This window comes from Salvelinus namaycush, chromosome 1 (assembly GCF_016432855.1).
Source record: "Salvelinus namaycush isolate Seneca chromosome 1, SaNama_1.0, whole genome shotgun sequence".
In the NCBI taxonomy this organism is placed as follows: domain Eukaryota; kingdom Metazoa; phylum Chordata; class Actinopteri; order Salmoniformes; family Salmonidae; genus Salvelinus; species Salvelinus namaycush.
Genome location: NC_052307.1, coordinates 29,116,237 through 29,130,099, shown reverse-complemented (window position 1 = coordinate 29,130,099; position 13,863 = coordinate 29,116,237). Strand labels below are relative to the sequence as shown.

Below are 13,863 nucleotides of genomic sequence, written 5' to 3'. Positions count from 1 at the left end.
TAAGAACAGCCCTTAGCCGTGGTATATTGGCCATATACCACACCCCCTTGGGCATTATTGCTTAAATATGCCACACCTCCTCGGGTCTTATTGCTTAATTACAGCAGCTTAAAATGCAAAACAACTAGACCTTGCCTCCATGTGAATGATGATGCCTGAAGAAAGAAGAAAGCCAAGAAGAAAGCCCTCTCACATTTCCACGTTTCGTAGAGGTATGGCTGCCAGAATCCTGCAGGCCCATCGCGGGTGGACTGACTGACTGTAGAGTGGTAGTGCTCATAGATGCTCTGAGCCGTGGACAGGCCACTGACCCCAGCTCTGATCACTGCCACGAGTTTGTCTGGAGATAACAAACACAGCAATTGTTGTTGCTTTTGTTATTATTATTTATCTTGAAAAAATCGGATTGGCCTCCATTCTGTGTGACTGGCTTGGTCCTGCTCAGAATCTGCTACCATTCCATATAACTTTGACAATGTAAACATTTCCATGTCCTTGAGTGTACCTGAACCTCTGACCCATCTAACTGTAGGAAGTAAACTGAAATTGTACATCGTGTAATGTGTAATAACCTGAAATATAACAGTGAAAAAAATCGGGATGTAGATATATATAAAAAACAACAACAACAACAAAACAAAACAAAACCACAGCAGTTGGCTAAAAAACATTATGCAAAAGATTGCTCACATTCTGCGGGTTGTGAAGGTTTGTGTAGTTGCATTACATGAACTGTAGCTAATGTCATTTATTATTTTTAACCGACAGGCCAAGTGAAATACACAGTTTGAACTGGAAGAGATTCTGTCATGATGTAGTTATGTATTTGACAGAATTGGTAACCTAGCTAGGCTACAACATCCATCGGATCAGAATGTTTGAACTCAGCATCACTGTGTGGTTGGCTGGCAGCAGCTGACTAGCATAAGCGTGCATCCCCTGGTGGAAGCGGTTTTGTGCAAGCTAGTGAGAAAGCCGCAACATGGGGAACGATAAGTACATGCTCTGTACGTTCTTACTATGAAATTCGTCTATTTTTATTTGAGAAAATTCAAAAGGAACAACTGGCTTCCAGATTTTAGGACGATGGAAATTTAACGGCGATGAAATTCTCTGCTTCGACCGCTATAGACGTTGACACCAAGAAACAATTTCCTTAGGTTATTCACCCGGAATAAAGCTGTTCTCTGGACAGGCTACACCGGCCTGTGCACACTCTCTCAGCCATGGCTCTGGTTACTTTGCAGCGCTCCCCTACCCCAAGCGCTGCATCCACAGCCAGCACAACCACCACCAACGTGGGGGAGGTAAGCTTGGAAATAGCTGGAGAGACGTTTTAGAAACGTCAACAAAGCGCAAGAAAACACCTAGGATACGTGGGAGTGACATAGGCCTAGCCGTGCTAGCTAGATATGTTGCAATGGGATAAGCTAACTAGGTAACGTTAGTAGCTATTATTAGCCTCAACTCAATCGCTACCGAGCTAACGTTAGCTGTTGTCTAGAAAAGCTAGCAAGCAAAGTTGTCTAACACACTGATATAACGTAATGCTATTGCCAGTTAGTAAAGTTATTCGCTTGCCAGCTGACGTACAACAAATGTACAGTTAATCTAGTTAGCTAGTTTCTTGTTTGCCTTACTACTTTTAATGAGAAGCGTAACTGCTGTAGCATTAGCTGGCTATTCATTTCCAATAGCATCGTTAGCCTGATTACCTAGGTATCTGGTTATCTGCCAGGTAGTTTCATGTAAGTCATACCGTAATGTCCTGCTGCTGAATGCAGTAAGCTAGCTAGTCAGCTAAGAAATCACCAGTGTACTGCAGTGGTGCCATACAATTTGGTACTCCCAAATGATAACATTTATCAAGTTAGTTGCCTAATGTTGCTTAATGTTAAAGTCAGTGTTATGGACAGCATGGGTTATTTTCTATGTTGTTCTGAGATGTCTTCTAAAAGGGACCAGTCAATGAGGTGAAATGTGGCATGTAACTTCATACAGTCATGAGGTAGAGTAGTGGTTCCCAACCAGGGATACTAGGACCCCTGGGGGAACTTGGTGTATCCACAGGGGTACGTGAGAAGACTCATGAGACTATATGCCTACTGGTAAAATGCACATGAGGAGGTACTTCATGGGTATGCTGGGCAGAGCAAAATTCATTTGGTGGTACAGTAACCGAAAAGGGTTGGGAACCACTGTGGTAGAGGCCTAGTCATACTTTCCATAAGAGTAAAGATAGTCTGCCAAAATCAAACTAGTATAAGTCAGGTGAGCTTTGAACACTTCCATGATGGCAAAATAAACTCTTGGTACTGCTCCTTGTGCTTATTTGTTTATTCAGATTAACCAAAGAGTAGGCATCACCAACAGCCAATGAATAAACCACAAGAACAATCCCATCTCAAAATGCAAATCAAACCAAAGTTTATTGGTCGCGTACACAGATTTGCAGATGTTATCACAGGTGCAGTGAAATGCATATGTTTCTAGCTCCAACAGTGCAGTAATACCTAGCAATTAAAAAAAACAATACACACATAATCCAGAAAAAATAAACTTATATAGGATGAGCCATGACGAAAAAGTGGGTAAAACAGTATCTAAACATTAAAGTGACCACTGTTCAGTGACTATGTACATACTGCAGCAGTCTCTAAGGTGCAGGGCAGAGTACCGGGTGGTAGCTGGCTAGAACATTGATTAATGTTCAGGGCAGGGTACTGGGCGGAGGCTGGCTAGTGGTGACTGTTTAACAGTCTGATGGCCTGGAGATAGAAGCTGTTTCTCCGTCTCTCGGTCCCAGCTTTGATGCACTTGTACTGTCTCCGCCTTCTAGATGGTACTGGGGTGAACAGGCCGTGGCAACAGTTTGGGGAAGGCCCTTTCCTGTTTCAGCATGACAATGCCCACGTGCACAAAGCGAGGTCCATATAGAAATGGTTTGTCGAGATTGGTGTGGAAGAACTTGACTGGCCTGCACAGAGCACTGACCTCAACCCCATCGAATACCTTTGGGATGAATTGGAACGCCGACGTCGAGCCAGGCCTAATCGCCCAACATCAGAGCCCGACCTCACTAATGCTCTTGTGGCTGAATGAAAGCAAGTCACCGCAGCAATGTTCCAACATCTAGTGGAAAGCCTTCCCAGAAGAGTGGAGGCTGTTAATGCAGCAAAGGGGGGACCAACTCCGTATTCATGCCCATGATTTTGGAATGAGACGTTCGACAAGCAGGTGTCCACATACTTTTGGTCATGTAGTGTAACAGTTAGTGCCTACACATCACAGGTATGACATTTAGATGTCACTCATGAAAGATAGCTACAATCGAAGTACTGTTTTTGTGCACCTTCTCAACCAGTTGGGGGCGCTATCTGTTAATGGAAACAGGAGTCACGCTAAATACAACAAAGGCTCTAGCCTACAGCAGGTTTTCTCCACTCGCCCTTATTGAGGGAGTATTGGGTAGATTTGTTTTGAAGATGACAACAACCATGGTTAGGCCTGAATCAAGAACTGGTACTTGAGCATTAGCTGGTTTTTCATTAGGCTGCTGCTTTACTTTTTTAGCTACTGAGTCATTGGGCCTGACGCATTACACCTGCCATTTAAAAAATGAAACGTGTAAAAAGAAACACCTTTATCGTGAAGATGGTTGAGCTGGCCTGACTGAGGACCAGCCTTCCTTGTCACTGCCTGCCACTCACTTTAAATGTGGGATAGAATTGACTGGCTGCCTGGCTGCTTCCAGGGCTCTTCCCAGGGGCCTGTCTGATGAGGAGCAGCCAAGCCCCTCAGGAAGCTGCTGCAGCTATGATGTCATTCTCACATGGAGGGTGGGGGGAAAGCGATGAGTGGAGGACGGTGGTGGGGTAATAATATGGTAGCTGTTGTGACGGTGTAAGGTAGGCTACATGATTTTGCCAAGAATGGAGAGTTTCATCCCTTCCCTACGAGGTGAAATTTGGCTATTGTCATGTGTCTTGCTGTGGGAGAATTATGGCTGAGATTTCACTTGTAGCGGCTGCAGGGCTGTTCAAGTCAATTATTCGATTACTCTCCCCGATGACCAACTGAAACCCATGTTAAACACAGCGTTTGACACGTCCCTGTTATGAGTTTCACCCTGATGCCCGTTCCCTGGTTGAATGGGTAGAGGTAGAGACCAACCTCAGAGGACTTACCTCACCTTATCTGCACCGTTTGTTTAAATGGGGGGGAAAATACTTTTTGTGTGTGTTTATAAAAATGTTAGGTTTGACAATGACGTCTGTTCGCTGTTTTGAACCCATTCTGCTCATCACAAGTGTGATGCTCGCCCGATTTAGTTTGTTAGATACAGTAGTGGAAAGTGCCGTGTGTTTTTGGAGCTGAAATACAGTGTTGGATACATCTTGTCACAACATTTCCTCTTAGTACTGCAGTACCTAACCTTGGCAGGGACCTTGTGCTTCTCACTAGTAGTGCTTTGGTTGACAATCCTCAGGCTTTAGTAGGTGAAACTTCTGGAGAATGGCCCACCTCCTCACAGTTACCTGTCACCATGTTACTATAACCTGATACTCCCAGTCTATGATATCTCTCCTTGAACAATAACTGTTTTTAAGACATTTACTGTGGTGAAACTATCATAAAGAATGGCCACATTCCCTCCATTTAGTGGCGTTCACCTCTCTCATAAAGCCAGGTGGGTCATTCTCACGAAACTTTGAATAAATACATTTTTCACTAAATTTCTTCTTGAAACACTGATATTAGGATCTGTACTAATCTATATTGTATTATTATAGTTTTTTTAAATGAGATATTATGCATTTTACCTGCATTTTCACAAAAGTCCAAAAAGTAGTGAACAAATCAATATTTCAATTTTTTGTTTTACATTGCTCCCCTAATGAAAAGGAGTCAGTCAAACATCACACTGAAAATATAAATATTTCAAATTAAATGATACAATTATAAAGTTAATCAGACTTTTCCCCCAATTTGAGCTCTTTAGCCGTATCGGTAATGAGAAGGCCAAGTGGAGTAAAGGGGGTGTTTGAGAATAATCATTCTGAAGGCATATAAGCAAATACATTAACTTGTGTTCATATAAAGACTACTCCTCTAGATGATGCATCATGGGTGAATACAACTTTACAGTACATTCGGAAAGTATTCTGACCCCTTGACTTTTTCCACATTTTTGTTACATTAAAGCCTTATTCTAAAATGGATTGAATCGTTTCCCCCCCTCAATCTACACACAATACCCCACAATGACAAAGCATAAACAGGTTTTTAGGGAAAAAAATTAACTGATATCACATTTACATAAGTATTCAGATCCTTTACACAGTACTTTGTTGAAGCGATTATAGCATTGAGTCTTCATGGGTATGAAGCTTGACGCACCTGTATTTGGGGAGTTTCTCCCATTCTTCTCTGCAGATCCTCTCAAGCTCTGTCAGATTGGATGAGGAGCGTCGCTTCACAGCAATTTCCAGGTCTCTCCAGAGATGCTCGATTTGGTTCAAGTCCGGGCTCTGGCTTGGCCATTCAAGGACATTCCGAGACTTGTCCCAAAGCCACTCCTGCGTTGTCTTGGCAGTGTTCTTAGGGTCCTGAGGTCCTGAGCGCTCTAGAGCAGGTTTACATCAATGTACTTTGCTCTGCTCATCTTTCCCTCGATCCTGACTAGTCTCCTAGTCCTTGCCGCTGAAACACATCCCCACGGCATGATGATGATGCTGCCACCACCACCTCTGGAGCTCTGTCAGAGTGACCATCGGGTTCTTGGTCACCTCTCTGACCAAGGCTCTTCTCCCCTGATTGCTCAGTTTGGCCGGGCGGTCAGCTCTAGGAAGAGTCTTGGTGGTTTCACACTTCTTCCATTTAGGAATGATGGAGGCCACTGTGTTCTTGGGGACCTTCAATGCTGCAGACATTTTTTGGTACCCTTCCACAGGTCTGTGCCTCGACACAATCCTGTCTCTGAGCTCTACGGACAATTCCTTCGACCTCATTGCTTGGTTTTTGCTCTGACATGCACTGTCAACTGTGGGACCTTGATATAGACAGGTGTGTGCCTTTTGAAATCATGTCCAATCAATTGAATTTACCACAGGTGGACTCCAATGAAGTTGTAGAAACATCTCAAGAATGATCAATGGAAACAGGATGCACTCTAGCTCAATTTCAAGTCTCATAGCAACGGCTCTGAATATGTAAATAAAGTATTTCTGTTTTTATTTGTAATACATTTGCAAAAAATTCTAAAAAACTGTTTTCGCTTTGTCTTTATGGGATATTGTGTGTAGATTGATGACACTTTTTTATTTAATCAATTTTAGAATAAGGCTGTAATGTAAATTTTTTGGGGGAAAAGAGAAGGGGTCTGAATACTTTCCGAATGCACTGTTTTTAAGTTTTGACAGGAACTTAAATTGTTACGGTAATGAGACAAACTACAGCAATGTATTTGGTGTTTTATTCAAGTATGTTAGGTTTTTCTAAAGATTTAATATTTTATTAAAAGAATTTAAGAGAATTTAAATCATCCTTCTTCTAACCCCCCCACATTTTGATTGATTTTACCTCAACCTGCACTTGGCTTGACCCCCCTCCACCCCTAGTTCTGATTCTACTAATAGCTAATTTATTGAGGAAAAATATACTTTCTATGCCTGTGATATGTGATTGTCCCACCTTGTTATCTTAAGATGAATGCACTAACTGTAAGTCGCTCTGGATAAGAGCATCTGCTAAATTACTAAAATGTAAAAAAAAATAAGTCTAAATTAAAGTGCACGCTGTTTTTTTAAGACCTAATGATGTCGTTCAACACACATTGAGAGGAACAGGAGATACGTGACTGAGGAGAGGGAGACTAAGTTAAATAATACCGTTTTTAGCAATGACTGGTTTTTGGTGACAATCCACTTTCAAATCAGTTTATTTCGCATTGTGGTTTGTATATTATGACAAACAAAGTACTAGAGTAGCGAATTGATGTTAGCTTCAGCTGTAAGCTAGCAAGGAAAGTTGTCTTAAAGCTACAGGTATTTCGTTGCATTGTAAAGGGTTCTAGCCTGTAATGTACTTTTGTTTTGCCAACAGTAATTAAGTGTGTTAGCTCCCCACTCATGCTGCACAGAAGTTAACATGACGCATCCCAGCCTCAGCCCATAGTACAGGGATTCCTTAGGACAAGCTAGAGCTAGTAATGAGTAAGTGGAGCAGGCATGGTGCCGGTGCTTTCACACGATATGGGGACGTCTGCTGCGCCGATAGACAGACTTGATCCTCTCTCAATCAGTAGATGACGTGAGACACATTTAATAGAAGTACCGAAAGTAACAAAAATTATATTACTGAAATGTTTTTCATGTTCAAGTATCGAAAAAGAACAGAAGTTTTGGTATAAACAGTAGTGTTGATTTGTTGGGGCGTTGGTAGATTTGTCTGTTCCAAGGTTAGCCTAGGTTAAATACATTTATGTGAACATTGAAACCTCAACATTGTGTATTAGACTAGATACACACTGAGTGTACAAAGCATTAGGAACACCTACACTTTCCATGACATAGACTAACCAGGTGAAAGCTATGATCCCTTATTGATGTCACTTGTTAAATCCACTTCAGTGTAGATGGAGAGGAGACAGGTTAAAGAAGGATTTTTAAGTCTAGAGACGATTGAGACATGGATTGTGTATGTGTGCCATTCAGAGGGTGAATTGGCAAGACAAAATATTTAAGTGCCTTGAACGGGGTATGGTAGTAGATGCTAGGCGCACCAGTTTGAGTGTGTCGAGAACTGCAACGCTGCTGGTTTTTTCATGCTCAACAGTTTTCCGTGTTTATTAAGAATGGTACACCACCCAAATGACATCCAGCTAACTTTACACAACTGTGTGAAGCATTGGAGTCAACATGGGCCAGCATCCATGTGGAATGCTTTCGACACCTTGCCCAACGAATTAAGCTGTTCTGAAGGCAAATGGGGGTGCAACTAAATATTAGGAAGGTGTTTAATGTTTTGTACACTCTGTTTATTTTGGGAAACATTTCTACAATAGTTTTATAAAAGAATATTGAAAATCTACCCCTGAATCCACTCAACTCTTCAATGAGTTGTGAGTAATGAGAATTAGATTCCCCTCATTATATCCCTCTGTAGAATAGTAACCTACCTATCAGAGCTTATTATGAGGCAAAACATGTACTCTGAATTGTGGACAGGTTAATGTCCACCTGATACTAATGGCTGCACTGTAGAGCTTCAATGTCTTGTAGTATCAGATTGGTAACTTTTGCTTATTTTTGCTCTGCCTTTTCTTGGTTTACAGGACTTTGGGAGTGATGATGAGCGCCGGCTAAATCAGAGGTAAGTGTTCTTAGTACTTACAGTACTAAAGATGGACTTGCTAGGGTAGCTCAGAGCTGCTGCTCCTTTCTATCCATTATTTTGCATGGGGGAGCACGCTACAGCTACATATTATGCCAAATGGAGAGTAATAGGAGGACGTTTTTGTGATTTGCGTTTGTTTGTGGGTGGAGGTGTAGTGGGTGTACCTGTACTGGTAAAACGTGAGCCTATCATAATTAATACAACATGCCCCCAAAAATATAGGCTATTACAACATCATTAGGGGCGGCAGCGTAGCCTAGTGGTTAGAGCGTTGGACTAGTAACCGAAAGGTTGGAAGATCGAATCCCGAGCTGACAAGGTACATATCTGTCGTTCTGCCCCTGAACAAGGGAGTTAACTCACTGTTCCTAGGCTGTAATTGAAAATAAGAATTTGTTCTTAACTGACTTGCCTAGTTAAATAAAGGTAAAATAAATAAATACAATTATTTAACATTACATAAAATCATTCAAAATAGGCTACTACACCAGAAAGCAGGATTTGGCCACAGAGGCTCATTAGCTGCTTACTTAAAAAAAATGTTTTTATCGCATAGCCTACAATCGAAAGGGCCCGCAATTTGGGCAGCGCGTTGCAAATACCAAATAGATGATTGTTGAGTAGCGACTGTCAGTGAAAAGCAGAGAGACCCAGCCAGTCATATTGCAATATTTAAAAATAAAATCAGGGGAAAACTGTTGTAAAGAGACTACAATATAAATACCCCAATCTGTCTTTCAGTTATCAACATTTTTTATTTAATTGAGTGAACGGTAGCCTATCATATTGGCAATAGAGGAGAATATCGGCAATATCCCCAGTGAGTGTGCATATTCACTGTCTTTGTCATTGGGTCAGCGCCACTTTAGTTTGTTTTTGGACAATAATTTCCTCCTCTAGGTTAAATGGATGTCGTATTGTATTTGTGTCTCCCCTTTTCGTAGACCAATTATATGTATCAGACAACATCGTTTTTATTGATATGTTTGTCAGTGTCACCAGAGTAGGCTACCCTGTAATTTTTGTAGTAAAAAAAAAAAGATTGCGCACTTGGGTGTCCCTACCTGTAGAAATTAAATGTACTTTCACCTCTGGTCACCACTGTAACAAATTATTAAGAAACCTTTGTCTGTCTATACAGGGTAGTCACCTATCTCTAATAGACAATTAGACAAAATATTGTCTTCCCCTTTTTGCTAGTCATTGTTGCAACAGGTGCTTAAAGTCCCAGTGCAGTAAATAACGTGATTTACCTGTGTTTTATATATATTTCCACACAGAGGTTGGAATAATACTGTGAAATTGTGAAAATTATGATAATGTACTTTTAGTGTAAGAGCTGTTTGAAAAGAACAGCTGAAATTTGAGCGTGTTTTGGAATTTTGGCCTGCCTGTTGACATCACCAGAAGGTGAATTAGTTAATATACCAATAAAGAGTTCAAAACGTCTGCCAATAACCGCTCATTTTCAGTCTACCACTCCCAGACAGTCCTAGCTAAATTCTTGCTTGAGAAATTGCTCTTTGCTAAGAAGCTATTTTTGTTTCTTTTTGACCATTTTAATTGAAAATATCTCAGTAATATACTTCATTGTTACCCGGAAATGATTTGATATTGAGAGAAAAACGGCTGCATTGGACCTTAAAACGCCAACACCAGTAGAAATCTACACTTTCAAGCTGAAAGACGATTTAAGTCAATAAGTCATCGTTTTAGTCAAAGTACGATATACAGTGCATTTAGAAAGCATTCAGAACCCTCAACTTTTTCCACATTTTGTTACGTTACAGCCTTATTCTAAAATGTATTAAATTGTTATTTTTCCTCATCAATCTACACACAATATCACATAATGACAAAGCAAAAACAGGTTTTTATAAATGTTTGCAAATGTATAAAAAAAAAAACTTTGCACCCTTCACTCAGTACTTTGTTGACGTTTGGCAGTTCTACAGCCTCAAATCTCCTTGGATATAATGCTACAAGCTTGGCACACCTGTATTTGGGGAGTTTATTCCATTCTTCTTTGCAGATCCTCTCAAGTTCAGTCGGGTTGGATGGGGAGCATCGCTGCACAGCTATTTTCAGGTCTCTCCAGAGATGTTAGATCGGGTTCAAGTCCAGGCTCTGGCTGGGCCACTCAAGGACATTCAGAGACTTGTCCCAAAGCCCACTCCTGCGTCTTGGCAGTGTTCTTAGTGTCATTGTCCTGTTCAAGGTGAACCTTTGCCCCAGTCTGAGGTCCTGAGCAGGTTTTCATCAAGGATCTCTCTGTACTTTGCTCTTTTCATCTTTCCCTCGATCCTGGCTAGTCTCTCAGTCCCTGCCGCTGAAAAACATCCCCAAAGGATGATGCTGCAACCATGATGCTTCACCGTAGGAATGGTATTGGCCAGGTGATGAGCGGTGCCTGGTTTCCTACAGATGTGACGCTTGGCATTCAGGCCAAAGAGTTCAATCTTAGATTCATCAGACCAGATAATCTTGTTTGTCATGGTCTGAGAGTCATTTAGGTGCCTTTTGGCAAACTCCAAGCGAGCTGTCATGTGCCTTTTAGTGAGGAGTGGCTTCCGTCTGGCCACTCTACCATAAAGGCCTGATTGGTGGAGTGCTGCAGAGATGGTTATCCTTCTGGAACGTTCTCCCATCTCCACAGAGGAACTCTGAAGCTCTGACAGAGTGACCATTGGGTTCTTGGTCACTTCTTTGACCAAGGCCCTTCTCCCACTATTGCTCAGTTTTTCCGGGTGGCCAGCTCTAGGAAGAGTCTTGGTGGTTCCAAACTTCTTCCATTTAAGAATGATGGAGGACACTTGGGGACCTTCAATGGTGCATAAATGTTTTGGTTCCCCTCCCCAAGATCTGTGCCTCGACACAATCCTGTCTCTGAGCTCTACGGATAATTCCTTCGACCTCATGGCTTGGTTTTTGCTCTGACATGCACTGTCAACTGTGGCACCTTATATAGACAGGTGTGTACCTTTCCAAATCATGTCCAATCAATTGAATTGAAGTTGTAGAAACATTTAAGGGATGATCAATGGAAACAGGATGCACCTGAGCTCGATTTTGATTCTCTTATTCTCTTAGTAAAGGGTCTGAATACTTATGTAAATAAGGTATTTCTGTTATTTTTAATACATTTGCAAAAATGTCTAAACTTGTTTTCGCCTTGTTATTATAGGGTATTGTGTGTAGATTGATGAGGAACATTTTAATTTAATCCATTTGAGAATAAGGCTGTAACGTAACAAAATGGGGTCTGAATACTTATTGAATGCACTGTATTTTGGCTTGAAGCGACAAAATCCGAACTGCCCACTTTGTGCAAATCCGTGTGAATATGGTGTCTTTTCCTATAATACAGGGGTGCAACTTTCACTGGGGAAGGGGGGTACAAATTTGATGATTTACCATTAACTAGCAGAGCTAGCCAAAAGTTGGCTATCGTATGGTAGCTAGCTGGCTAGCTCACTAAGTTTAGCTACTATTTTTGCCTCAATCACACTAGACCTGAATCAAACGATGAAACCAGCTGCCAAACGATTGAAGACCGATATTCTGATGTTTTTTCAGAACAATATGATTTTTTTATTAGTCAGTATATCAATGTAACGTTATTGATCTGTCCGTTTCCCCAGCTAATTCCCTACTTTTCACACTGACACGGTATAAAGGGCTCTACAGGCTTCACTGTAATGGTGAACAGTCAGTACACAACACTATGCTCATCATGTCTTAGTAGGTTCAGATTGTGACAGGTCTCCATGGAGGGTCAGACAGCCAGGGAAGACCAGTCTACGGAGCTCAGATGAATTTTCTAGTATATTATAACAATCAGTGAATGGATACTAAGTTCCATCTTGAGTTGATGGGTAGACTAAACTCTGGGAATAATGGCAGTGAAATTGAATATCATGCACACACAAATGTAGTTCTTCTGCTGGAGGTTTAAAACACAAAAAGGGGACATATTTGCATATGTTATGGTCTTGTGAAGGCTGGTTGAATTCTGGCAAAGAGTATGTAGACATGCTGAGATAAATTAACAGAGTCTCCCTGTTGTTGTTTGCTTGGAAATGTTTATACTGGAGACATTTATCAGAAGAAAATGTGTAAACTAGCATTTATAGCGGCTAAGAAATGCATTGCCATTAATTAGGTTGGAAGAAATGTCACGTTATGTATCATGCGATTTGATTTATTACAAGATTAGGGGTATACTGTGCAACTTTCATAAGCTCTGGATGCCTTATATGGAATACTGTTTGACAAAAAATGTCTGCATTGAAAACATGCCCATGTCAGGGGAGATATCTATTAAGGCAATCCCTAGCTGCTGGGCTGTTCAGTCCTGGCCCTGGGGCTCTGCCATACTGTTGGTTGTCTCTCTGGCCTTGGACTAACACACCTGAAACCAATAGTGAATGTTTCACTAAGATCCTGAAGCTGAGGTGGGTGTGTTGGGTTGGGGAGCTGCAGGGCCGTGGACCCCTAGGGGCAGGACAGGGTGACCCAGCTATATTGTGTACAAGTAAAAAGAGCTCTACAGTACAGTGATATTAATTTATGGAGGGTGTACAGTTTCTGTTTGTTACTGTGTAGGTCTATGTGTGTTTTTATAAAACTTTTGTTTTCCAAACCTTTCCTTGAGACATAAAAAAAAAGATGCGGAGGAAGTTGTTGGAGAGAGAGTGAGTTGAGTTATTGACTAGACTGGTGGGATCGGGCGTGCATGGGCGGTCTGGCTGAAATTTGATATAGAGGATCAAAGGTCTTTGTACTTTATTTGTAAGAGTTGTTCATTTGTTAGGCTATTGGTTAAAGGTGCAACACTTGATTATTGAATTATCGTGGATCTAGTTCAGTCTTATCAATCACTTAAACATATTTAATAATGATCTCTCACCTAGCTCGATGACTGGGTACTTTTGCTTACTTTATGTTCTATATAGAGACGCTAGAACGGCCATGGGTCATATTAGATTGTGTAGAAATGAAGGAAATTAGCTTTAGATGCCTCGGAAAATGGGAAGACCCCCCACCAAATTATGGGCCCCCCACTTCTAAAACCAAAGTTCTGCCCCTGCTATAATATGACATCAAAATTATTTTCAGCCCACTTCTTTTGCTTCAAGGCTGGGTTTTATTTGAATGTTACCAGCCACCAGCATGGCATTGTTTATTAATCTGAAACCGCTGCGAAGTTATTCCTCTTCGCGACTGAGATGCGCTAAACAGCCTTGTGTTCACTTGGCCCCCTGAGCCATGGAGTAAATTAAATAGGGGGTGCAAATGTAAGTTTGCACCTCCACTGTTTTTTACAGAGAATTATCATAATCCATTGGATAATTTGTGTATGTTCACTTATTTTTTAGTTAGTCTGTATTAAAAATATACAGTACCATTCAAAAGTTTGGACACACCTACTCATTCAAGGGTTTTTCTTTTTTTCACTACTTTCTA

At 41.2% G+C, this 13,863-nt stretch overlaps 1 protein-coding gene across 1 annotated transcript in view; it reads left to right on the top strand.

The window, feature by feature from the left end:
* The first annotated feature begins 982 nt into the window (after window positions 1–982).
* The window catches only part of LOC120026358 (protein phosphatase Slingshot homolog 1-like), a 66,125-nt gene continuing 53,244 nt past the window's right edge, over window positions 983–13,863 (top strand). Inside the window, exons 1-2 of the mRNA XM_038971234.1 lie at window positions 983–1,307; window positions 8,336–8,373. Of these exons, the coding sequence (XP_038827162.1) occupies window positions 1,227–1,307; window positions 8,336–8,373 (119 nt within the window). The 5' untranslated portion in view covers window positions 983–1,226. The remainder of the gene's footprint in view (window positions 1,308–8,335; window positions 8,374–13,863) is intronic.